Genomic DNA, 21517 nt, shown 5'->3' with positions numbered 1-21517 from the left:
TCTCTTTTTCAGAATTTTGGTTAAGGACCAAAAAGGTTTTGAGTTTGGTGGAATCTGGCGGAGCTTTTGGCCAAACTCGTGATGAGCGGCTCCGGCTGAAACAGGCTCTTATATAGGCCAAATAGCATATTTCAAATTGCAAGGTATATGATTCTGTCGACCGTGCTTGGGAAGCAAGCATATAACGACCAATCAGAGGTCGAATTTTTTGTTTTGACAAGGCTTGACTATTTTCAATAGTACAATAGTGCAGGGTTGTTACAGAAACCTTAATTTTGAATCCGCAAAATCCGCGCCACGGGTTTTTGGATCCGCGCCGTGAAAACTAAATCCGCGCCGAAAAAAAAGTAATAAAAACTTATGATTCAACATGGTAAAATTAATATCATCTTTAAAATGCCATGTTGATATCTATAATCTATATCTATATATGTTTGTATTTAGCTTCAAACGCAGGACAGTTGATTTACTACGGCCATGTTTAGGAATGATGCTGACCAAAAATGTTGTTTGGAAATTCTTATATACAAATGTAAAATGCCCGTAGCAATGATTTTTTCTCTCGCGATTTTCTCTCGTTGAAAAGAGTATGATTATGACGAGTAAAATTCCTGTGAGACATAATTTAGACCTAAAAAGTGAGAATTGATTGACGAGATTTGGAAAGTGATGGATAACCATTTAAACCCGTATATTGCCGGAACATTCAATAAGTAATTAATAATCTTCGTGAGCTGCAAACGATAGCAAGTTTTACTAAAATTTGCAAAAAATCTTGTTGAAAATAATTCAAAAGGACGAGATAAGTTTTAGCTAGAAAAAAAGTTATTAAAACGATTAAATACATGTAACTCACGTATAGCGCCAAACTCGAAAAAGTAGAAACAATCGGAAAAGTAGAAAAATCCCTCAACTCGAATTCAGGTCTAACATTCAAATATAAGTTGAATGTCATTAAAAATGATTTCGGAAAGTCTGAACAACATCCTCTGTAGAAACATGGAATAGTCTCAAGTAAACGTTTTTTAATGCAGGGTGACCACTCAAAATCAATTTTCGATTTCCCGCTTTATTCCCGGTTTTCCTGATGATAGGTTTTAAATTTTCTCGGTGCTTTATTTTTAAAAAATATGTGAAAAACATCAATTTTACATGTTTATATATATCCTTGCGAGAATAGTGTTATTAAAACTATGAAAAATATTTCTCCTTCAAAAATTTTTCTTCCTTTACCTGTTTATCGACTTTAGCGAGTACCTTCATAGAAACCAGCACAATTTGCGCCCTTTTGATTTCAAAATCGTTGACAATCTTCCTTCTGCTTTTACTCTTTGTAAAACTGCTCTTGAATGCCAATGGAACGTATGGAAAAAAATTAAACACCGATCGTTTTAAATTATCGCTTAGAAGTTTTGTCTTCTCATGCAAAATTTGTTCTCAAGCGAACATCGATCGGGAAGAAATGCCTCAAAGTGACCAATGAAAAAATTCACATGGAACTGTTGAAATTATTTTTTTATGGTAAATGTGTTGGAAATTCATAAAACGTTGAGATCTGTCATCTCGAAACATTTTTTTTTGAGTTTCGATCTTGGGACCAATTTAATGTTTGAGAAATTCTCTAAAATCCGATAAATAAATTCAACCGACACTCTGAATAAGCAATTTGAAAAGAATATTATTTGAAACAATCGGTGTAAAACGCGACGATATCCGCACGATAAACCACGGAAATTCCGAAATTCGCATTAAAAAAAGACGTGAAAAACCAAACCAAAAACTGCGTAAAAAGCAATTTTAATACATTTCTAAACAAAAGCTTGACAGTTTTAAAAGAACTCGATAAATTTGAGCTCCTTTTTTAAAACAGTATACAACACATCCTAACGAAATCGTCTTGAAAACTCTGAGATATATCAAAAATTGTATTGCCAAAATAGTTTTTCAATGACATCAATTTTAGATCGTTACAATGTGGAAAAAAATAGGTTATTAAAAAATAACTGATTTTCTTTTTTAATCCAATGTATATATTTTCCAGATTTAGGAATTAGTTTGCTACAACTCGTTCATTGACAACATTCGTAGGAGACATGCAGGAGGATGATTTTCCTGATGTGAAGCCTAATTTCCCGCTTTTCCCGTCTTTTTTCGGTGATTTGAAATTCCCGTCTTTTTCCCGCTTTTCCCGGTAGATTCCCTGATTATTAATGTACGTAAACATTTTTGTAAACAATACTTCAAACGACGATTTGATGCAACTGCTAGGTAGGCGTTTCAAGGTACGATGCTGGCCTAACAAGCCAGTTGTCGTAGGCTCGAGTCTCGGCACGGGAAAGACTGTGAGTATCAGTAGAATCGTAACGCTAGCCCCGCAATTGTCCTGTACACTTAACAGTCGGCTGCGAAGTCTGTGTATAACAGAAGGTTAAGTTCCGAATCGGATTGTAGCACCAAGGCTTTGCTTTGCTTTGCGCTGGTAGCTTTGTTTTCTCTTTTACCTAAACAAACAGTTTGAAATTAAAAAAAATAAAACATCAACAATATTGGATATTTGCATTTTGAACTAATTTGAGATTTTTAATTAGAGAAGTTTTGTTAGAAAAACTTTTTTTTCTTAAGAGTGACCATTCGGGTGGGACAAAAAATAAATGCTAGCTCTCATGCACTTTTCGTGTTCCTTATGGGTCCCACAACAACTGTGTAACTTTTCAGATCGATCGATGAAACGCCCGATTTGCGCCCAATTTTTAAAGTTTCCATACGATTTTATATGGGAAAATCCACTTTTTCAATAACTATTTTCTAGAGATGTTAAGTTGGCTCTTAAAAAAATATCAATACATGATATTAGTAGGAAATTTCTCTGGGAAAAACTCTTCTGAAGTCCGTAAGGCGCTACGATGCTTGTAGAAACAGCTATTCACCCCAAACTGATTGAATGTCTGACGGACGGCTCACCATTGAAATTTTCCAGCAACACTGCTACAGCATGCTGCTTTTGCAAACTTGCTTAAGTATGAGAAAAAAATTCGCGTGGAATTAGTTTTCAAAGGGTGATTTTTGCTCATAGAATTCGAGGAAGCCTCCAAGATAAATTTAAGCGATATTTTTTCTCATCACATGGTTGAATTTAGAACAGCAGCATGCTACAGCAGTATTGCTAGTAAAATTCTATGGTGAGCCCTTTGTCAGATATTCAATCAGTCTGGGGTGATTATCTTTTTTCACAAGCAAGGTAGCGCCTAGAAGAGTTTTTCCCAGGAAAATTTCCTATAAATATCATATATTAATATATTTTTAGGAGCCAACTGGACATCTCTAAAGAAAAAGTTTTGAAAAAGTGGTTTTTCCCATATAAAATCGTATGGAAGCTTTAAAAATCGGGCGTTCCACCGATCGATCTGAAAAGTTACACAGTTGTTATAGGACCTATAAGAAACTCGTAAAGTGCATGGGAGCGAGAAAAAAAACACAATCTCTTCTTTCCCATATAACCGTGTCCCAGTCTAGTGACCATGTTGGAATGTTCAGAAGAGTTTCAATGAATAATCAATGAATTCCAGACGGTTTTCTATACGCCAGCCCTTGACAACTTTCCTCTAATCCTTATCATTACTGACGTCGATGAGACGCATGTGATTTCAGAACTTAATAACACGGTTATGGGTATTTCCGAAATCAGGATGACCTGAAATCGACCCTAGACGTCGTTTTGAAATCCAAGGTGGCAACTTCCGGTTCATGAAAATCAGCCAAAAATGGCCAAATACCACCCAATATGAGTATTTTCGGAGCAGGGATGACGTTCATAGGCCGTGAATCGACCACAGTTGCCGTTTTGAATCTATTCAGGACCACCACATAACATCCAAAGAGTTATGTTATTAGTTAAGCCCCAGTAGAATCTTTTCTCGAAGGACCATTTTGGGGGCACGTAAGGGTGTTTTATTGTCGAGCACATAACGGTTACGATAAAGTTTTGTTTTTGTAGGATCTCAGTTATTTATTTTTCTCAATATTTTTAAATGGAAATTCAGACATCTTTCTCAAAGTCATTCTTTGACGACTTTTTTCTCTTGTCATTATTCAGATATATCGATTTACAAAAAAAAACTTCAGTCCTCTTTGAATGTAAGTCTAGATAATTTTTAAAAAATAGAAGAAATTTAAGAAACCATGCCCGAAAAAACACCTAGTGAAAAATCGGAACCCAAGAGGGGTTGGCTGCATGAAATTTCGGTTTTCGAAAATTTTTTGGTGTCAGATAGCTTATAAATGCATGAAACGTCGAGATCTGGTATTCTCTGAAAATAGTCATGATTTTTATGATTTTTCGGATTTCTCAAGGTCTAACTTCGTTTTGCGCCACCCCATTTCAAATCCAACTGACCTGAAATTTCGCACAGGGTGTTTTTCGGGCAGGTAAACATTTTGTATAGGGTTTTTTTTTCCTAAATTTTTTTATTACTTTTTTCTCATACAAGTGATTGGCACACTACTACACACCCACCATATTTCATAGAACTCTAAAAGGGTGCTGCCAGCCCAGCAGTCGATATCCTAATTTTTAGGTTGGAGGTTGCAAGGCTTTTCGCAAAATCCGCGCCATAGAGTAGTAAAAACGCGCCAAATCCGCAAAAAACGCAAAATCCGCAAAAAACGCGTAATCCGCGCCGACTGTAACAACCCTGATAGTGTGAATAATAAAATTACAATTATTTTATTTTGGGAAGAATCTTAGAAGATTTTTCAATCTATTGCTGCAAGAACGAAGGAAATCCATCGAATACTAACCGATTTATTAGCATTTGAAATTGGACATATTTTTCACTTTTTTCGGTTTTAGATTTTCATTTCACATCCCTATGTAGCCGAACTTCCTGAGAGAAGTATTCCACTTCAAAGAATAACACCATCGCTTTTTCCCATATAACCGTGTCCCAGTCTAATGGTCATGGGCTCGAATCTTAGTAGAACTAGAATTCAATCCATATTTTTTCTCCGGCGCGCCGGCAAATTATTTCAGCCCCATAGAAACTTTCACTTACCTTATCGAGACCTTTCGATTCATGTAACACACAACGGTATACACTAGAAAACCAAGTTTCATACTTTTAATCCCAGTCTCCTTTGAAACAGGAAAACTCATCGCTACAGCTAACTGTTGCTCCGGTTTGTCAATCCATCTTGTTTCCATTCCTGCCGTCTCACCTTCATCGCTGAGATAATTTGCGTGTCTTCCACCCCACTAACATTCGTAAAAAGGGAATGCATGGTTATTTTTCTTAACATTTGTATCATTAAACTTTCAAATAAATACAAAAAACAGGCTATGAACTATTCATTTACCATAACAACCAGAAAAATATGTACCTATGTGAATATCCAGAGAGCACCTTCAAACCTAAAAGCTGAAAAGGTGGCAAAGCAAAACATTTCAAATATTCATAGCTTTCCATAGAGGAAAAAACAATTATACTAATTTGAAAGCATCCCAACAGTGTTACTAGAAAAAAGGATATCCAATGAGCCACTTTGTGCTACCCCCTGTTCAACAGTCAACAGAAGCTGAAACTATTTCCCATTAGCCCACTTCCTCCATGCTTACACATGAAAACACTGTTTTATAAAATCCCCTCCCAACAGGGCGACGTAGATAGTCTCTTGTGTGTTGCAATTTTCACAACCAGTGCGCACACACACAAATTTAGTGCTCGCAAAAAAAAAAACAATGGATCCACTAAAATTGCTCTTCTTTTGTTCTTATTTTCACCGGATCATCGTCCAAACAATTTCACCTACCAAACTACGGAACACATCAACTTCGGTGCGCTTCTCATCATCCCCGGGCTGCTCTCGCTACCTACACGATGTCAACAACCGTTTCCGTGCACAATTCGCTGCCTGTCCAAACATTGGACCGACGCCAACAACGACAACGACGACGCCGTTTCGCTGATCATCGAACTGCTCGGTGACGAGCTTCAACCGTTTTTTTTTTTTTCGTCGTTGCCGCAATGTCAACAAATCCAACAATCACTTGCGGGTGCCTACCGGTGCTGAAAATGTGGTACGCAATTCGCGCATTCGAACCTACGCCGCGCTGGGAAAACTGCAACCGGTCACCAGTTGGAGTGTCACGGTTTCGACGGGCTCGATGTCGACGCTTTGGGAGCTGGTGTCGGTAAAGAGATACCGGATTGCACAGCCAACCGTCGAGGGTAGCTGCTTTTTTATTTCGCTCATTCACACATAGTTGGAGTATCGTACAGTTTTGTTCAATTAACTTGAAGCGCGATGTTGCGTATTTCGCAGGGTTTTCCCGCTCCTCATACACTCGACAATATCGAGAGCATATCTTCATAAATTTGTTTTATTCAAAGCATGAAAATAAATGAAATCGGCATGATCCGCTGTTTATTTGGATTTTTATTTTCGGTTTTATTGGTATATCATCGTTTTTATCCCATTTGGATTCCAATAATAAAAGGTAGGGCAGCTGGTCAATATGACAGGCGTGATGCGTTGCTGAATTAAAACATATTGATCTAAAAGTATTCAAAGCTGAGAACATTCTTTAGAATGTTATTTTTGATCAGTTATAAAAATGTTTTGCATTCTCTCTAGCAGTTTGAATGTGAAATTAGAAGACTACCATAATTAAGCCATTTTACTCTGAAGATCCTAAAATTCATTTAGGTAACCCCTCCCCGAGCGAAAATGCTGCGCACATCTATGCACTACCAAACTTACAAGAAATAAATTTTCCTGCCGAACAATACCTAGCCCGACTTCGTACCATCGAGGCGCTCAACTTCGCACAAAGTTGCATGAGTAAACTAACAGTCAAAGTTCACCACAAAATTTGTCTTCAAACCGGAAAGTATTCCCTAGCAGTAAAGTTATAATTTCTTTTTAGGTCCGCACAGAGCCGATAGGTCTTGGCTAATACAAGTTACACTGCCGATATTGGGAACTGATGTTTACCAACTGCATGCACAGCATCTAAGCCCATGCCTAACAAGCTGTCGAACTTTCTTACTTTCCAGTCCAGCAGTCCCGGCTGTTGCGAAATTTTCACAGCTGCAAAGTTCAATACGTATATACACGCCACTCGAATAGCCTGCAGAGTTGAAAAGTTAATCGATATTGCTCACACATCAAGCACCACTTGCCAGGTCCTTCTTCTTAATAAGTTTAACTAATCACCGAATGTCTTACTACGTTTCTGTCATCGTCAGAATTCATTATAATAATTTATTCTATCCAGGCTTTCACCACACACCGAGCAACCAGAGCTCAGACCACCACCAGAGCAGTCACTTATCGGAAGAAGGACCTACTGACGTGATGAATTTTAAATGCACCAATCTCTGCGCGGTACCAGGCCTCCAGCAGGAAATTGCCCATGAAGAACGGCTAAAGTTGTTCTTGCTGATTCACTTCAGTCCAAGGCCTGCGAAGCGAAGTACGGAAACCTAACCTAAGAAGTATTGTATCACTTCCGCCCGCAGGCATTTAGGTCGTTCTCATTATTCCCCCCCCCCCCACAAAGCTTGATCGGCTTCTTAGAAAATTGATTTTATTCAATTAGCAGCTACTTTCCTTTCACGCTTACTCTCTCTCTCTCTCTCTCCCGTCCTATCCACGGTGTGATATGGTCTGTTTCTCTATCACCTGCGATTCACTGCCGATGTTATCATTTAACGACTCTAATGAGGTAATCATTACAAACTAAACTAGAATTTTTATACACAAATCAATCGTCCGCTCGAGTCAGACAGTTCCGTACGGTCTGTATTTAATATCGCCTTACGCAGTTAGAGCATCCTCTAACCGAAGGTATTTGGTATATGCAAACATAGTGTCTTTAAGTCCCATATTGCTGCCCGTCGACGGCACTGGTGTTTCTGGTTTCAATCCCTCCGAGCATCTTACAAGTATACAAATTTACGCTACTGCAAAACTAGCTAACGTAACAAGAACGAAAAACAAAAAGCAATTCAAGATTACTTGTCAATAGAAAAAAAAAAAAAAAAAAACAATCTAACATGTATAACAAATGTGTTGGGTGGTAAACTAACCCAACCCCGGGGCAAGGAGCTCTGGAATGTCACAGTCCATTCAGACGTAGAATTTTTCGATGACGTCCTTGTACTTATCCATTACGATGTTACGCTTCACCTTTAGGGTGGGTCCTGCAATGAAAAGGCGATGACGAAAAATTATTTTGAGTGAGTATCGAATCGGATTGCACATCAACACTGTATGGCATCAACAGTTTAGATTTAATGATTGATACTGATTTTAGAGGTTAAACTTTTCAACATAAAAATTTCTCTGATTGCAAATATGAAATCATAGTTTTAAAATGTTATGTTATTCCAATTTAAAAAATTTTACTTACCGAGTTCCCCTCCAGGTACAGAAAAGTCCTTCGAGAGAAGAGCAAACTTTTGGATTTTCTGAGCATTGGAAATGGCTTTCTTATTCGCTCGATCGATACCTTCCTGAATAGCTTGAAGAACCTGCAGTAAAAAACATGCTTTTTCAATCTCCAAACCTGACTATAAGCAAGAAACCTGTCTCTCACCTTTGGACACGGCCCGGCGGCAATGATTTGACTCAACTTAGTGTACTCCACGCCAAGTTCTTTACACCATGCAATCGTTTCTGGCGTCAAATCATCTTTCGGCTCCCCTGAGTCCACATTGATGTTCGTTTTGAGCGTGATCAGCATCGTCAGGAACTTACGCTTGTCACCGATCAGGAGTGCGTTGCTCACCTGCAGCAGTTCATTTTTCACAAGGTTCTCCACGTGTACCGGGGGAATATTTTCACCGCCGGCGGTGATAATTAATTCCTGAAATTATTTAAAAGTAATTTCCTGTTTAATTCCATGCCAATATTCAATACCTTCAGTCTTCCAGTGATGTACACATATCCATGTTCGTCAGTATACCCGATGTCACCCGAATGTAGCCATCCATCCTCATCGAGAGCTTCCTTGGTCTTATCCGCCTCGCCAATATAACCCATCATAATGTTTCGTCCCCGGAAGCACAACTCCCCGTGTCCATTCTGATCCGGATTATCGACGCGTGCCTCACAGCCACCGAGCGCTTTTCCAACCGTGGAGAAATTGTAACTGTCCGGGGCGGTCACTGTGTGACCGCCAGATGTTTCGGACATGCCGAACGCGTCCATGATCGGCAAATCCAGACTCATAAAGTATTTCTTCGTTTCGGGATCCATCGGAGCAGCACCGGTCGCGAGGGTGATGATCCTGCCGAAACCGAGCGCGTCTTTCACCTTCGACAGCAGAAAGTTACGCACGAAGCGATATTGCCACGAATTTGTCGGTTTTCTGAAAAATATAAAAACAATTTAGTTAAGGATGCTACTAATAAAATAATCCACAACTAACCCCTCAATCATATTTAAATAGTGTTGCAGTGTTACACTTTTAGCCCAAGTGGAAATCATCTTTTTCACAGAACCACTCTGCGCCCCGACGGCAAGCATTTTCTCGTAGATCTTCTCGTAAACACGTGGCACCGCTAGCATTCGCGTGGGTTTAACTTCCTGCAGTGTCGTGATCAGTGATCCCTTCAGCGCATCTCGGTCGGCAAAGTACACCGTCACCGCAAACTGTAACGCCAGGAAAATGTCCACAATCTGGGCTGCGACGTGACTAAGCGGAAGAAAGGACACCAGCACCTCTTGTCCCGACTGGATCTGATCCAGACGTTTGCCAATTGTGTACGAATCCCACGTCAAGTTGTCGTGGGACAGCATCACACCCTTGGGATGTCCCACCGTTCCGGACTGTGTGGCAAACTTGTTAGTGACATTTCATCTGTAATACAACTTTTATACTTACAGTATAAACCAGGCAGCAGCACCGGTTGATGCCAATATCGGCTAGACGATTTCGGAACTCTTCTTCCACATCGTCAGTGTTCATTTCTTCCACCTCGGACCACTGCGAAAAAGAGGCAGAAAAAAAATCAAAATTACACTTCCGATGAAAATGTTGCCGCAGATGTTCTGGAAGGAAACAGCAGCTAATTGACATTATTGCACCCAACCAAGTCTGGCCATTTTGATTCAGTGCCAATTTTGGCTTGCCCCCAAAAAATAGAATCGAATAAAAAAAAGCGACCACCAATCTTCCATTAGCGTTAACATTTCTGTTCGTCGTTCCGTTGCTTCTGCAATGCTCTAAAAATATATACAATTGTCCACAGTTATTTATGGTGTCGATGAAACTAATGATGATGATGATGATGATGATTGTGATTGCGAAGATGTCGGATGGTATACCGTGGCAATGAAGAACGGGGAAGGTCGTAGTGAAAAAGGACCCGTGCCGAAAAGATCGTGGGAAACAAAAAGCTTGTCACGGTGGTTGAGTAAAAATGACAATCGAACTGTGATGGTACGCGATAAGGCAAACCGTTTGCGGGATGTGAACGCCGCCCCACCCCCCACAGTGGGTGATTGTCGATGTGTCGATTTTCTGCTTAAACATTTGTGCTCGGCATCTGTTCATTATTTTACAGTAAATTATCACTCATTTTTGAACTATTACACATTACAGCATATTCTCGGGGGGGTAACGATCGCCATTCTTCCGGTTGACGCAGCGAAAATCAACCAAAAAAGCAGATATCCTGGGGAGGGCAACATAAATACGACTAACGATGAAAAAGTGTCCGGATGGCAAAAATAACCGGCAACAATTTGACATCACATAAGCGGTGTGACCTTCAGGAGCCTTGAAAATCACTCTCGCACAACCTCCCAGCAAGTGACAGATATAAAATGATGATATCACATTAAACAGTAGATTGTCAGCCACGAGGAACAGACAACTTTTTATACAAAGAAAAACCTATGAAAACTCGTACACAGAAAAATGACTCAACTTAAGCTTTTTAGTAGACATATATAACCTATACTGATACTCTCTCCCACCTTGGTCTGGGAAATTAATTCTCACTTTCACGTCTTCTTTTTTTTAATAAATCATAAAGTCTCGCATCAAACCCCAGCAACAAACTTTTCAAAGTCACATCAAATTCAATTTACAGCACTGTCTACCGACAGCTTGGCTAGCGAAAGTTTCGTAGTTTGCTGACATGAACGACATTTGCTGCCGCGTATAATAAACCTACACTAAATTTGCCGGACACGTTTATGGAGATCATTTATCATGGACCGGGTACACGTTTTGTCCTTGACAAGGAAAAAAGTAACTATAACGCCAGAGATTTGTGGTTATAATTCTGATCAATTAAAGATAAGTTTTGGGTTCCAAGCCTTGATTACTATCGAGGCATTGAAATCCGATAGAACAGAAATGGTACTATGTTTAGTTTTATAAAATCCGTATAAACGTTTCTCCGATCGAAATGATATATTTTCTAATGTTTACACTAGAAAATGTCATTGAACTCGACAGCAAGTAAATCAATGCATCTCATCCTAAAGAAATAATTATCTCAACTTAAACTTCAGTCAAAAAAGTAGGAGGGTGGTAACCAAGACACGACCGCATAGTTGACGTAGGACTGCAATAGTTTATATATATTTCCTTTTGAGGTTCTGTTAGATTAAAAACTCGTTTCACTTCTGGCACGGTGCGATTTTGGCACACGTTTCTTGATTTTTTTAACCAATTTAAGCTTAACATTTTCTAAAAGAAAGGTATTTTGGTTCTTTATGTTGCCGAAGCGGATGACCGGAATCGGTAAAACGATTCCTGAGATATGACCGGAACATGTTCCGGTATTGTACTATGCCTCTAATTACTTGGGTGGTAATATCAAGTATCTAGGTCGTCAGCCTAAATTCATCAAGCGATATCTCAAACGACTTAGACCTAAAACTAGTTCATTGATATATCAATTGTTAAGGTCGTCTTTGGCATAAAAAAGTAAAAAAGTCATGAAAAGAGAACCGTTGATTTTTGGCATGGTTCGATTTTGGCTATAAAAAAAATTCTGGCGTGTTTCCAAAATCGAACCGGGTCTGCATTTTGATTATTTATTTGCAGCACTTTTTCATTCTGATACCGACAATTTTCTTCAATACGCGAAAAGGCTTCCTTCTATACATATCTAAATTGAGTACGATTGAGTAGGAATTAAACTTTTTCGATATATTTATTTGTCTTGTGAAAGATAGCTCACTCACATGTCACATAATTTTTTTTTTCTTGCACTTACAAGTTCGTGAAAAAAATAACGATAAAGAATTACAGTTTTCAGTCGAAAATGTAAATTCACAGAAAATTTTAAATTGACATAGAATTTTATGAACATGTTGAAAAATTTAATCAGTTTCAAGATACCAAAAAACAACAAAAATGTCGTATTTGAAAGTCATATATCTGTTATCTTCAAAAGTCAAACGGGGCTAAAATGATAAATAACATTAGCCTCAGCAATTAATGTTTGCATAGTGTTGTTTAATTGCAAGTAAGGTATTGTTTTGAAGCTGCTTATGTTAAAAAATTCTAATTGAAAAATACAAATCATAAAATGTGGGAACTGTAATATCAAGATGAAATGAATTTGGTTTTCCTGTATACCGCCACCGCGGGAGTCAACTAGTATTGTAATATTGAACTAAATTCATTTAGCTAACAAAATATAATCATCAGTACAGCTCGTTTAACCGCCTATTCAAAGATCTGTACGGAGCGTTTTGGTTTTCTATTGTGTTTTAAATACTCTATGTTCATTTATTTAAAGAAATCTGAGAAAAACAGAGTGTAAAGTTGAAAAATAAACAACGCATTTTATCTGTGCAATGTACCAAATGTATATACCCTGCTAGCTGCTTCTACCGACACGTACAGAATTTTGTTGTCCCCGGCGGCGCAGCGTATTTTATAACACCCGAATAATCATATTGAATTCTGATATTATTGCTACTATACGAAAGAAGAAGAAGGAGATGACAATTCAAACGGCAATTCGATTGTGTTCTAGATCGCAGAGCGATACCTACGCATTAACCCAACACGCCTTACTGTGCGTCGACAGCGGCAATGTAGTCTTCACTTGGCTTCGTTGCACACAGACAATAATTATCGAGTTTTTCTGCACTGATAGACGACGAGTGACCAGCGCTCTATTCATACATTGCTCGGTGCAGTACTGTTGGCTGTGCCAGCACGTTTTCCTTCAAGACATCAGTTTTAATGACATTCTAACAGCAGAACGTACAAACGTCTGATAGTGGAGGTGGTTACAAACTTTCCGAAAAAGCTTTACCTTCAAGACATCAAAATAGTCTAGGCTCATGGAAGCAATCATTGGTTGACCTATTGGGACGGGGAGATTCTGTCAAATTTTTTTTGCCACTGCTATACAGGATATCACAGCAGGCAGTTGGTGTCTACTCATGAAGTCTGAGCCAGGCGTGCTCGCATGTGATTTGTACATTGGTCATGAAAATTCGACCTAGAAACTTCTATTCAATTTTCACTGTGTAACAATAACGTGACAATAATAGGGTAATGTATCATGATCCGACCCATTTAGACTATTTTCAAGGTACATCGCTTTTCATGTCACATTTGCACCATTAATATAACATGTAATCATAAATTATATATATTTATCGGGAAAGTCTATCTGTCTAGTTTACAAAAATAACAATTTATAGCAAATCTGACGTAAATTCATTTAAATATATCGTTTTTCCTGACCATAGAATTTGTATCATGATCGGACCAGGGTGAATCATGATCGGACCAAAAAATGTATCATAATCGGACCAGTGTGCTTCTGAGACTTCAAGCAATTTTTCGCTTCGCGTGCTGGGCTTTACATGCACGGTGTTTGGCTCGAGCTTGATAAGTTAAATATTTTTCGTGATTCTCAAATTATTTTCAAAGATTTTTCAAATTATTGCGAAAACGTTATGAAATTATTCAAAATTATTCAAATTATTGCGAAACGTTGCGAAGTGGAGTCACAAAATTAGCTCCGTGAAGTGAGATTGATAGAAGTGAAAATGAGAGTGTGACAAGTGAAATTAGTTTACCAGCACACAAATTTCTAAGTCCCAGAAAGTCGAGTTTTTCCAATAATTTTTTTTTCTCGAGAAAACACCAGATCTCGGCGTTTTATTCAAGTATTTTGACATTTGGTATCATAAAAAATTTTCATATCGACAATTGCATGAACTGTGCCTTTAGTCACCAGTCGAAAAAGTGAGGTTAAAGCGGTCAATTTGAGACACTGCTTCCTTAAGTTCTATTGAGTTGAAATTTTGTATGAGGACATTTTTCGGAGAGACGTTTTAAGCCTTATCGCTAAACGAAATTCAAAGATAAGTTTTTTGCCTTACGTTTCCTTTGCCGCAGCTCAAAAAGTAGTTAGTCTCAAGGAGAGTCTTGTTACTGAAAAATAACTTTGATATACATATTATCATTAGATCACAAATCAATCAATTTTTAAACCTTTCTCACCTTCGTGAAATCATTTTACCGTTCAAAATAATCGTGGAAAAAATCCACGCAAAACGTCACATATAAATTTTCATATATTTTAATTTATCCCTCTCTCGTAAACTGTTCGAAAATTCGAGGGAAAAAGTGCTTCCTAAATAAGGATGACATTGAGTTATATTTTCCCTATTTGAAGTTTTAAATGGTTTTGCTTTAGTTTGCGAACCTTACGTCGTTTTAGAGAGGTTTTATTCTATAAAAAATAAGCTTCGTCATTTATATTATGTTCCAATGAAATAAACGTGAAATCCTTCATTGGGTATATCGAGCATAAGCAAAGTAAAACGGTGATGTCTCAGAAGTAGGCTGGTCCGATCATGGTTCAAAGCTGGTCCGATCATGATACAAAACAGGCTTTCGCGTTTCACCAATAACTCAAACTTTGAAGCGGATGTTTCATATAAAAAGTGTTCCTACATTAAATTCAAATGTTACAGACGCATATTTCTGGAAAATATACTGCAATCTTTGAATATTCGATTCTAAAATCACTGCTTGAAAACAAGATTTGGTAACAATTGTAAAGGCAAATTGTGCTCGAATAGACCATTTTTTTAAACTTTTTTAATGATAGTAATACTTAAGTAATCTAAATGAAACCTTCTGAGCATCATCAAAAGAAGTTTTTTGATGATACGGGTACATATTTGATACAGTGTTTTATTCAATAGTTGAGAAAATTCGTGTATAAAAAATGGTCCGATCATGGTACATTTTCTGACTGGTCCGATTATGATACAACACCCTAAATGAAGAATCAAAAAATTGTCCATAGTTTTATCTATCCAACGACATATTGATTATTGTGATCCATCATGTGGTTACATAAATATAGCCGTTTGAAATCTTTCATTCCGACGTTACACCTTGGTTTTAGTTTCCGCAGAATGTATCTCGATATAGTGCGGTAAGACGTAGTCCTACGTCAAAATCAAATGAAGAAACTAAATAATTTTTTAAACTGCTATTTTTCAAAATAATTCAGTAAATAAAAAATCGCAGCATAACATCGAACTTGAACTTCGATGGACAAATACGAACTCAGGCAAACGATAACGAATTAGAAACAGTTTGTTTAGAACGATCCTAATGATTGCAAATGTTGATTGTGAATGACTGAAAATCTTCTCCATGCACTTCTTAAGGCCAGCTTGGCAGTGCCTACTTCGCCATCTCCTTTCAATTATGGAGTCCAACTGTTCGTTGTAGATTTTCGAATCATCCAACGTCCAGTGCCTTCGTGAAAATGTCCGCCAACTGCTTGTTTGAATAGGTTCCACTCGTATGTGATATGGTTGCGAACAAAATCGGGTTTGATATCAATATAGGGGAGGATTGTACAAAATGCACCAGTTAAGCATTTGCGCGATTTACAGCGCTTCAAATCATTTCAAAGCGACATTGAACGTGTAGGAAGATTGTAGGATTTATTGTATGTTTATGACCAAGTTTATTATAAATTACTCGATTTCAATGTCTTTTTTGGTAAAAATTATCATTGCCGCCAAAAAAGCCCGTGACCGAAACGCACCACAACAAAGGTCAGTATGCTCCAAAGCAGTAGGCTAATATGCCACTAGCAGAAATAAGCAAGCAAAGTGAGAAGCGCTTAAAGTCTCGAAGGTAAAATAAAAAATAATGGAACATGCTCTAAGTTGTCAAGCAATCTCCTGCAAGCTCTCCGTAGTGCATTCTGCCCCAATTTTAATTTTGATCGTTTTTAGGTAAAAGTTGACGAAAGTTAGTGAAATAATTCGAAATACTCATAGTATTATAAACTCCAAAAGTGTAAAGGTTAGGGTAACCATAGTTTTTTGTATTATTTACAAGTCAGTTAATCATAAAAGCTTAAATAAAATTCATGACATGTTGGACAGAGCCACAGACAATTGCACAATTTTTTGAGTATTTTAGTCATTATGGCAAACTTTTTTATATGAGAACTGTAGAGAAGCTGGGTTTTTATGAGAATAGCGAAGAGTTTCGTCATAAAAAGCCCATGTGTAAGTATTTTGGGGAATTAATAGCACGGGCCATCTCACCCAACTGGTGCGTCTTGTACGGTTCTCCCCTACACTGAAATTGTCTCTCACTGCTACAAAACCTACTTGCACTCTTACGCCTAGTTCAACACCGAAGCGGACAACATCTGAAAAAATAGAACAAACTGTGATCATCCGACCAAAGGCTAATCAATGCGTTGATTTGACAAAACAGGCTATTCGCTCGAAGCTTGACCCTACCGTCTTCTGCGTCAAAGCTGTTCGATGTAAGGAAAAAAAAGAAATTTGTTAATACCGCTGCTGGCATTCTATCCGAGAACTATGAAATCTCGATTCAAAAACCTTTGAGACCGAGAATGAAAATAATCGGATTGTCTGACGACTTGACTGCTGACGATATTGTACTAAAATTAAAAAAGCAAAACAACCTACCGCTCTCAGCCGATATTAGCGTTATTCGTACTCGTACCAATGAGAACTGGACTTACAACCGATTGGTGGCTGTTCTGGAGACTGATCCCCAAACATTTGAAATACTGATTAAGCTGGAAATGGTTAACGTGGGATGGGATCGCTGCAGAGTAGTCGATGAAGTCAATGTTTTGCGCTGCTTCAAATGTTCGAAATATGGCATAGAGCTTCCTCTTGCAATGATCCTTTCTGCTGCCCTAAGTGAGCCGGAGATCACGAAGCAAAGGATTGTAATTCTGCGATTGAAAAGTGCGTGAACTGTGAAATGATGAACAAACAACGTAACCTTCCGAAATAAAACAAAGTCAGCATAAACCACTCAACGTGGAGCGTCAACTGTCATATTTATCAGAAGCGTCTGAAGAATGCTCGGCAAATGGTAAACTACTCGATTTAGCAATCGACCGAATTGTGCTTGGATGGCACTGGACCTACACCGGGGTGCAACGATTTTAGCACTATGGAAGTCACTGATACTCCCACCACAGTCGCGCTACTGCAGCCTACGTTCGTCAGTCGTCCCGGACCTGTGTGTGAGGTTGGAGCAGTGGTCTTCCAAGCTAATATTACAGGCAAGTTCAGTACTCGTTCACCTGTTCCAGCCTTGTGACGACGCACCATCATCATGATCCTGACCTGTCTCCGGTACGCAACCGTTTCGGAACCATGGAAGCCTCAAGCTTAGCGGGCGACCCAAAAGACCTTGACGACAAGTTGATCTCTTCGGCTGATACTGACGACACTATTTAAAGCTCTGACTGCATCCGCTTATACTATCAATGATCGTGATCCTGTTAGTAACGGCAAAGCAAGAGAAGGACGTGTACTTATAGCCATATCCAAACGCTACAATTCAATCGAGTCAGTAAAACGAGAACTAGTAAGGGATAGTGATATCGAACAACTTTGGTTTAACGTGAATGGTGGTAACCGAATTATTTGTCTTGGCGTTGTTTACATCCCACCTGAATTTTCTACCTCCTCGAAGAGTGTCGATCGTCATATCGATTGTGCATTTAAAGTATCTGAGAAACTGGAACCGCAGGACTTTCACCTACTGTTTGGCGACTGCAATCAACCTGGCCTTCGTTGGAATTGCTCTTTCAAAAAAGTTCAACTCGATTTGCTAAACTCTGCATTCACTACTGCAAACAGTGCACTTGTGGATGGAATGGCATTACTAGACATGCATCAGATAAATCCGTTCACGAATAACCGTGATCGAGCCTTGGTATTTGCTAATATCAATGCAGTCAATCAGTGCGAGGTAATGCTAGCACCTGAGGCTGTTACCAAAGTCGATCCGTTACACCCTCTCGTTCTCGTCACGCTCAGCTGCCCACCACTAGTTAGATATAACGAGGCACCTGATAATAGAGAGTTTGACTTCCTCCGCACTGATTTTGCAAGATTGAATGAAGCTTTGCACTCAACAGACTGGTCGTTCCTGAATACTAACGATATTAATATGGCTGTAACACTTTTCAACCAACGTCTCTTGTCACTCTTTCGTGAATTAGTTCCTCGACCCAGGCCAAAGCTGAAGCCACCCTGGTAGTGCTTCAATTCGTGATGTACAAAATGCGCTAAAGTTCGTTCCTGCAAATGTATGTGATATAAACTTAACTAGTTTCTCACAAAATGAAGCTGTAGAGGCTCTGAAGCAGTTAAAATCATCAGTGACCCCCGGACCGCATGGAATACCATCAATCACACTGAAAAATTGCGCATCTGCTCTTTCAAAACCGTTGCAGTTAATTATCAACCAGTCGCTTCATCAGGAAACATTCCCTAAATGCTGGAAAAAATCCTATATTTTTCCTGTGTTCAAGAAAGGAAACAGAAGTGATGTTACAAACTATCGGGGAATTACATCGCTTTGCGCGGGGTCAAAACTGTTTGAGATTTTGATCGGTGGCTCGTTGCAAAGGAGTGTTACGCAATACATTTCAACGGATCAGCATGGCTTTTTTCGTGGTCGCTCAATTAGTACAAATCTAGTTGAATTTAGTTCTTTTTGTCTGCAAAATATGGAAAATGGAGCACAAGTCGACACGGTGTATACTGACATTAAAGCAGCGTTTGACCGCGTTGATCACAATATACCGTTAGCCAAATTAAAGCATCTTGGAGCTTTTACTACCTCCGGTGGTTATCTGTAAAACTATTTATCTTTGAAACTAGCGAACACAGAATCTCGCGGTTTCCGGAGTACTTCAAGCTTTCCTCAAGGTAGCAATGTTGGACTTTTACTGTTTTCGCTGTATTACAACGATGTCTGCTTGGCACTTCCTCCAGGATGTAGAATCGTGTACGCTGATGACCTCAAAATCTACTTCGTAGTTCACTCAGTTACTGATTGTATTGAATTACAAAAATTGATTGATATATTCCATGAATGGTATGCTTGTAACTGCCTCAGTATCAGTGTTGCCAAGTGCTCCGTAATCAGTTTCAGCCGAAGAAAAGCCCCTATCGAATACCACTAATCAATTAACGGTCAGGATATTGAGCGAGTTACGGTTGTAAAAAATCTCGGTGTTCTGCTGGATACCGAACTCAGATTACACGATCATTACAGCAGTATCATTTCCAAAGCAAGCAAGAGCCTGGTATTTATGATGAAAATTGCTAATGAGTTCCGTGATCCGTACCAGCCTTCAAAAAGTACAATATTTTTCCTACCATCGTTTTAAAGGAGTATTTACTGCTGGCGACTATACTGAACATCCATCCAAATAAGCTTTTACGAAGCTGTGCAAATCATATTGGCACCGGAGAGGTTCATAAAAACGCTAACACTTTGCAACGCCTGCTTGTTGGATATTTGACCGAAAGCGTTTCCGTACACCGTTGTAAACCATTTGCTACTGTTCCGTTCCAAATTTTGTAGGTATGTCTTCTTCCATAATCAGTGTGTATAACGGTAACAGCCGTTTTGCGATAACATTCTTCGGTTTGTTGATAGATGGATGTCATGAGTGGCTGTTTTGAACCGGTCATGTGTTAAATTTATATCGATTGAAGAGTTGCAGATTGCATACTTTTGATCATAAAACATTAAAAATCCTGGAATATGGAGATTACCGTAATAATTGTTGTTTCATTTTCATTCTACCACCGTGTAAAAGTATAACTAGGGGCTAGGGTTACCACCTGACAAGGGTATCTTGCCCAGAGATTGTCAGGAGTAGACAGCGGGAAAACTTGCATTGGCTTACTTTCAAAACCTAAAAATTAATGAATTGAATTTTTTATAAGGTAAGTGCCTCAGCTAGTATAATATAGCAATTATGTACACTAAAAAAAACGCATAAATTCCGGAATCCGCGTAAAAAAAATCGTGTAAATTCCGAAACCCGCGTTCCGGAATCCGCGTAAAAAATAACCGCGTAGATTCCGGAACCCGCGTAAAAAGCGACCTTAGGGTACACGGAAAAGCTAGTATATTTCTTCGCCGTACAAAAAAAAGTTTACCAAATTGTTCCACAATACACTTATGAGTTATTCAATTTGTTTTTGCAATTCCCAACAGCCGATTGAAATCAGTGGTTTTGTGACAAATATTGCTATTAAAATAATAAGTTGTTCAGAATTCGTAAATTGTACATCGCGCACAGGCAAGAAGAATAACAGTAGTGTAATTACTGAAGTTCATGGTGAACGAAACGGCAACGTTATAAGTCGCACAGTTTTGTTTCCATCGGCTGTTACGTTTATGCTAGTGTTACTACTGTCGTTGAGGAAGAAACACTCCTGTCGTCTAACGGTTGTCGTAGTACAGTACATTTTCTAAGGCTGGCTGAAACACAGTTTTCCGACGAAACTAATTAACAACATACTTAAAAACTGAAAATGATCGTTCAGATACCCGGCACAAATGAAATAATGAGTTTGTTTTATTTCAGTTGATCTGCTGGGTCTCTATCGTAAACACCGCAAACCTCTGTAAAAAACAGCGTTTCAGGAAAACGACCATTACTCCCCAAATAATTGGTGTTTCTTATGAACAAACGTGTTTTTTGTTGTTGTTGATTAACAGAACTTTCAACTACTTTTATGCAATACAAAAGGTGCTACACGTTGCTCTTTTTTCTCGAGTATATAACTCTTAAGTTGAGTCGTATGACACTGGAGAGATCAAAATCATGCGTACGGATAGCTGGCGAGACATCAGTCGCGTTCGTAACGTTAGATAGACTGAAGCAGGAGACTACGCTCTCCAACTTACTTTTCAATATCGCCCTCGAAGGTGCAGTACGAAGAGCAATAATGTGCAAAGAAACGATACGATCATCACTAAATCTCACATGCCCCTTGAATTTGCGTACGACATTGATATCATCGGTATCACCCGTAGGGCCTTGGAGGAGGCCTTCAGGCCTTTCAAGAGAGAAACGGTGAGGTTGGGACTCAACATTAGCTCTGCCGAAACAAAGTACATGGTAGCTGGCAGGAATCGTGGAAGTTCCGTTGCTGTTGATACTGAAGTTGAGATTGATGGGGAACGATT

The 21517-nt window shown here is 38.8% G+C and overlaps 2 protein-coding genes across 3 annotated transcripts in view; one reads left to right on the top strand and one right to left on the bottom strand.

Annotated features, from left to right (window-relative positions):
* LOC129726486 (insulin-like growth factor-binding protein complex acid labile subunit) overlaps positions 1–6429 on the top strand; it is a 43028-nt gene extending 36599 nt beyond the window's left edge. Inside the window, exon 4 of the mRNA XM_055683242.1 lies at positions 6133–6429. Within this exon, the coding sequence (XP_055539217.1) occupies positions 6133–6228 (96 nt within the window). The 3' untranslated portion in view covers positions 6229–6429. The remainder of the gene's footprint in view (positions 1–6132) is intronic.
* A 1139-nt stretch (positions 6430–7568) lies between these two features.
* The window catches only part of LOC129726485 (very long-chain-fatty-acid--CoA ligase bubblegum), a 53775-nt gene continuing 39826 nt past the window's right edge, over positions 7569–21517 (bottom strand). For both annotated transcript variants that reach the window (XM_055683240.1, XM_055683239.1), the window contains exons 5-10: positions 9887–9988; positions 9431–9831; positions 8920–9370; positions 8597–8866; positions 8411–8531; positions 7569–8201 (exon numbers count right to left, since the gene is read on the bottom strand). In XM_055683240.1, the coding sequence (XP_055539215.1) occupies positions 8128–8201; positions 8411–8531; positions 8597–8866; positions 8920–9370; positions 9431–9831; positions 9887–9988 (1419 nt within the window). In that variant the 3' untranslated portion in view covers positions 7569–8127. The remainder of the gene's footprint in view (positions 8202–8410; positions 8532–8596; positions 8867–8919; positions 9371–9430; positions 9832–9886; positions 9989–21517) is intronic.

The sequence above is a fragment of the Wyeomyia smithii genome, chromosome 3 (assembly GCF_029784165.1).
Source record: "Wyeomyia smithii strain HCP4-BCI-WySm-NY-G18 chromosome 3, ASM2978416v1, whole genome shotgun sequence".
Classification (NCBI taxonomy): domain Eukaryota; kingdom Metazoa; phylum Arthropoda; class Insecta; order Diptera; family Culicidae; genus Wyeomyia; species Wyeomyia smithii.
Note: the sequence above shows the minus strand (reverse complement) of the source record. Positions and strands in the feature narration are given on the sequence as shown.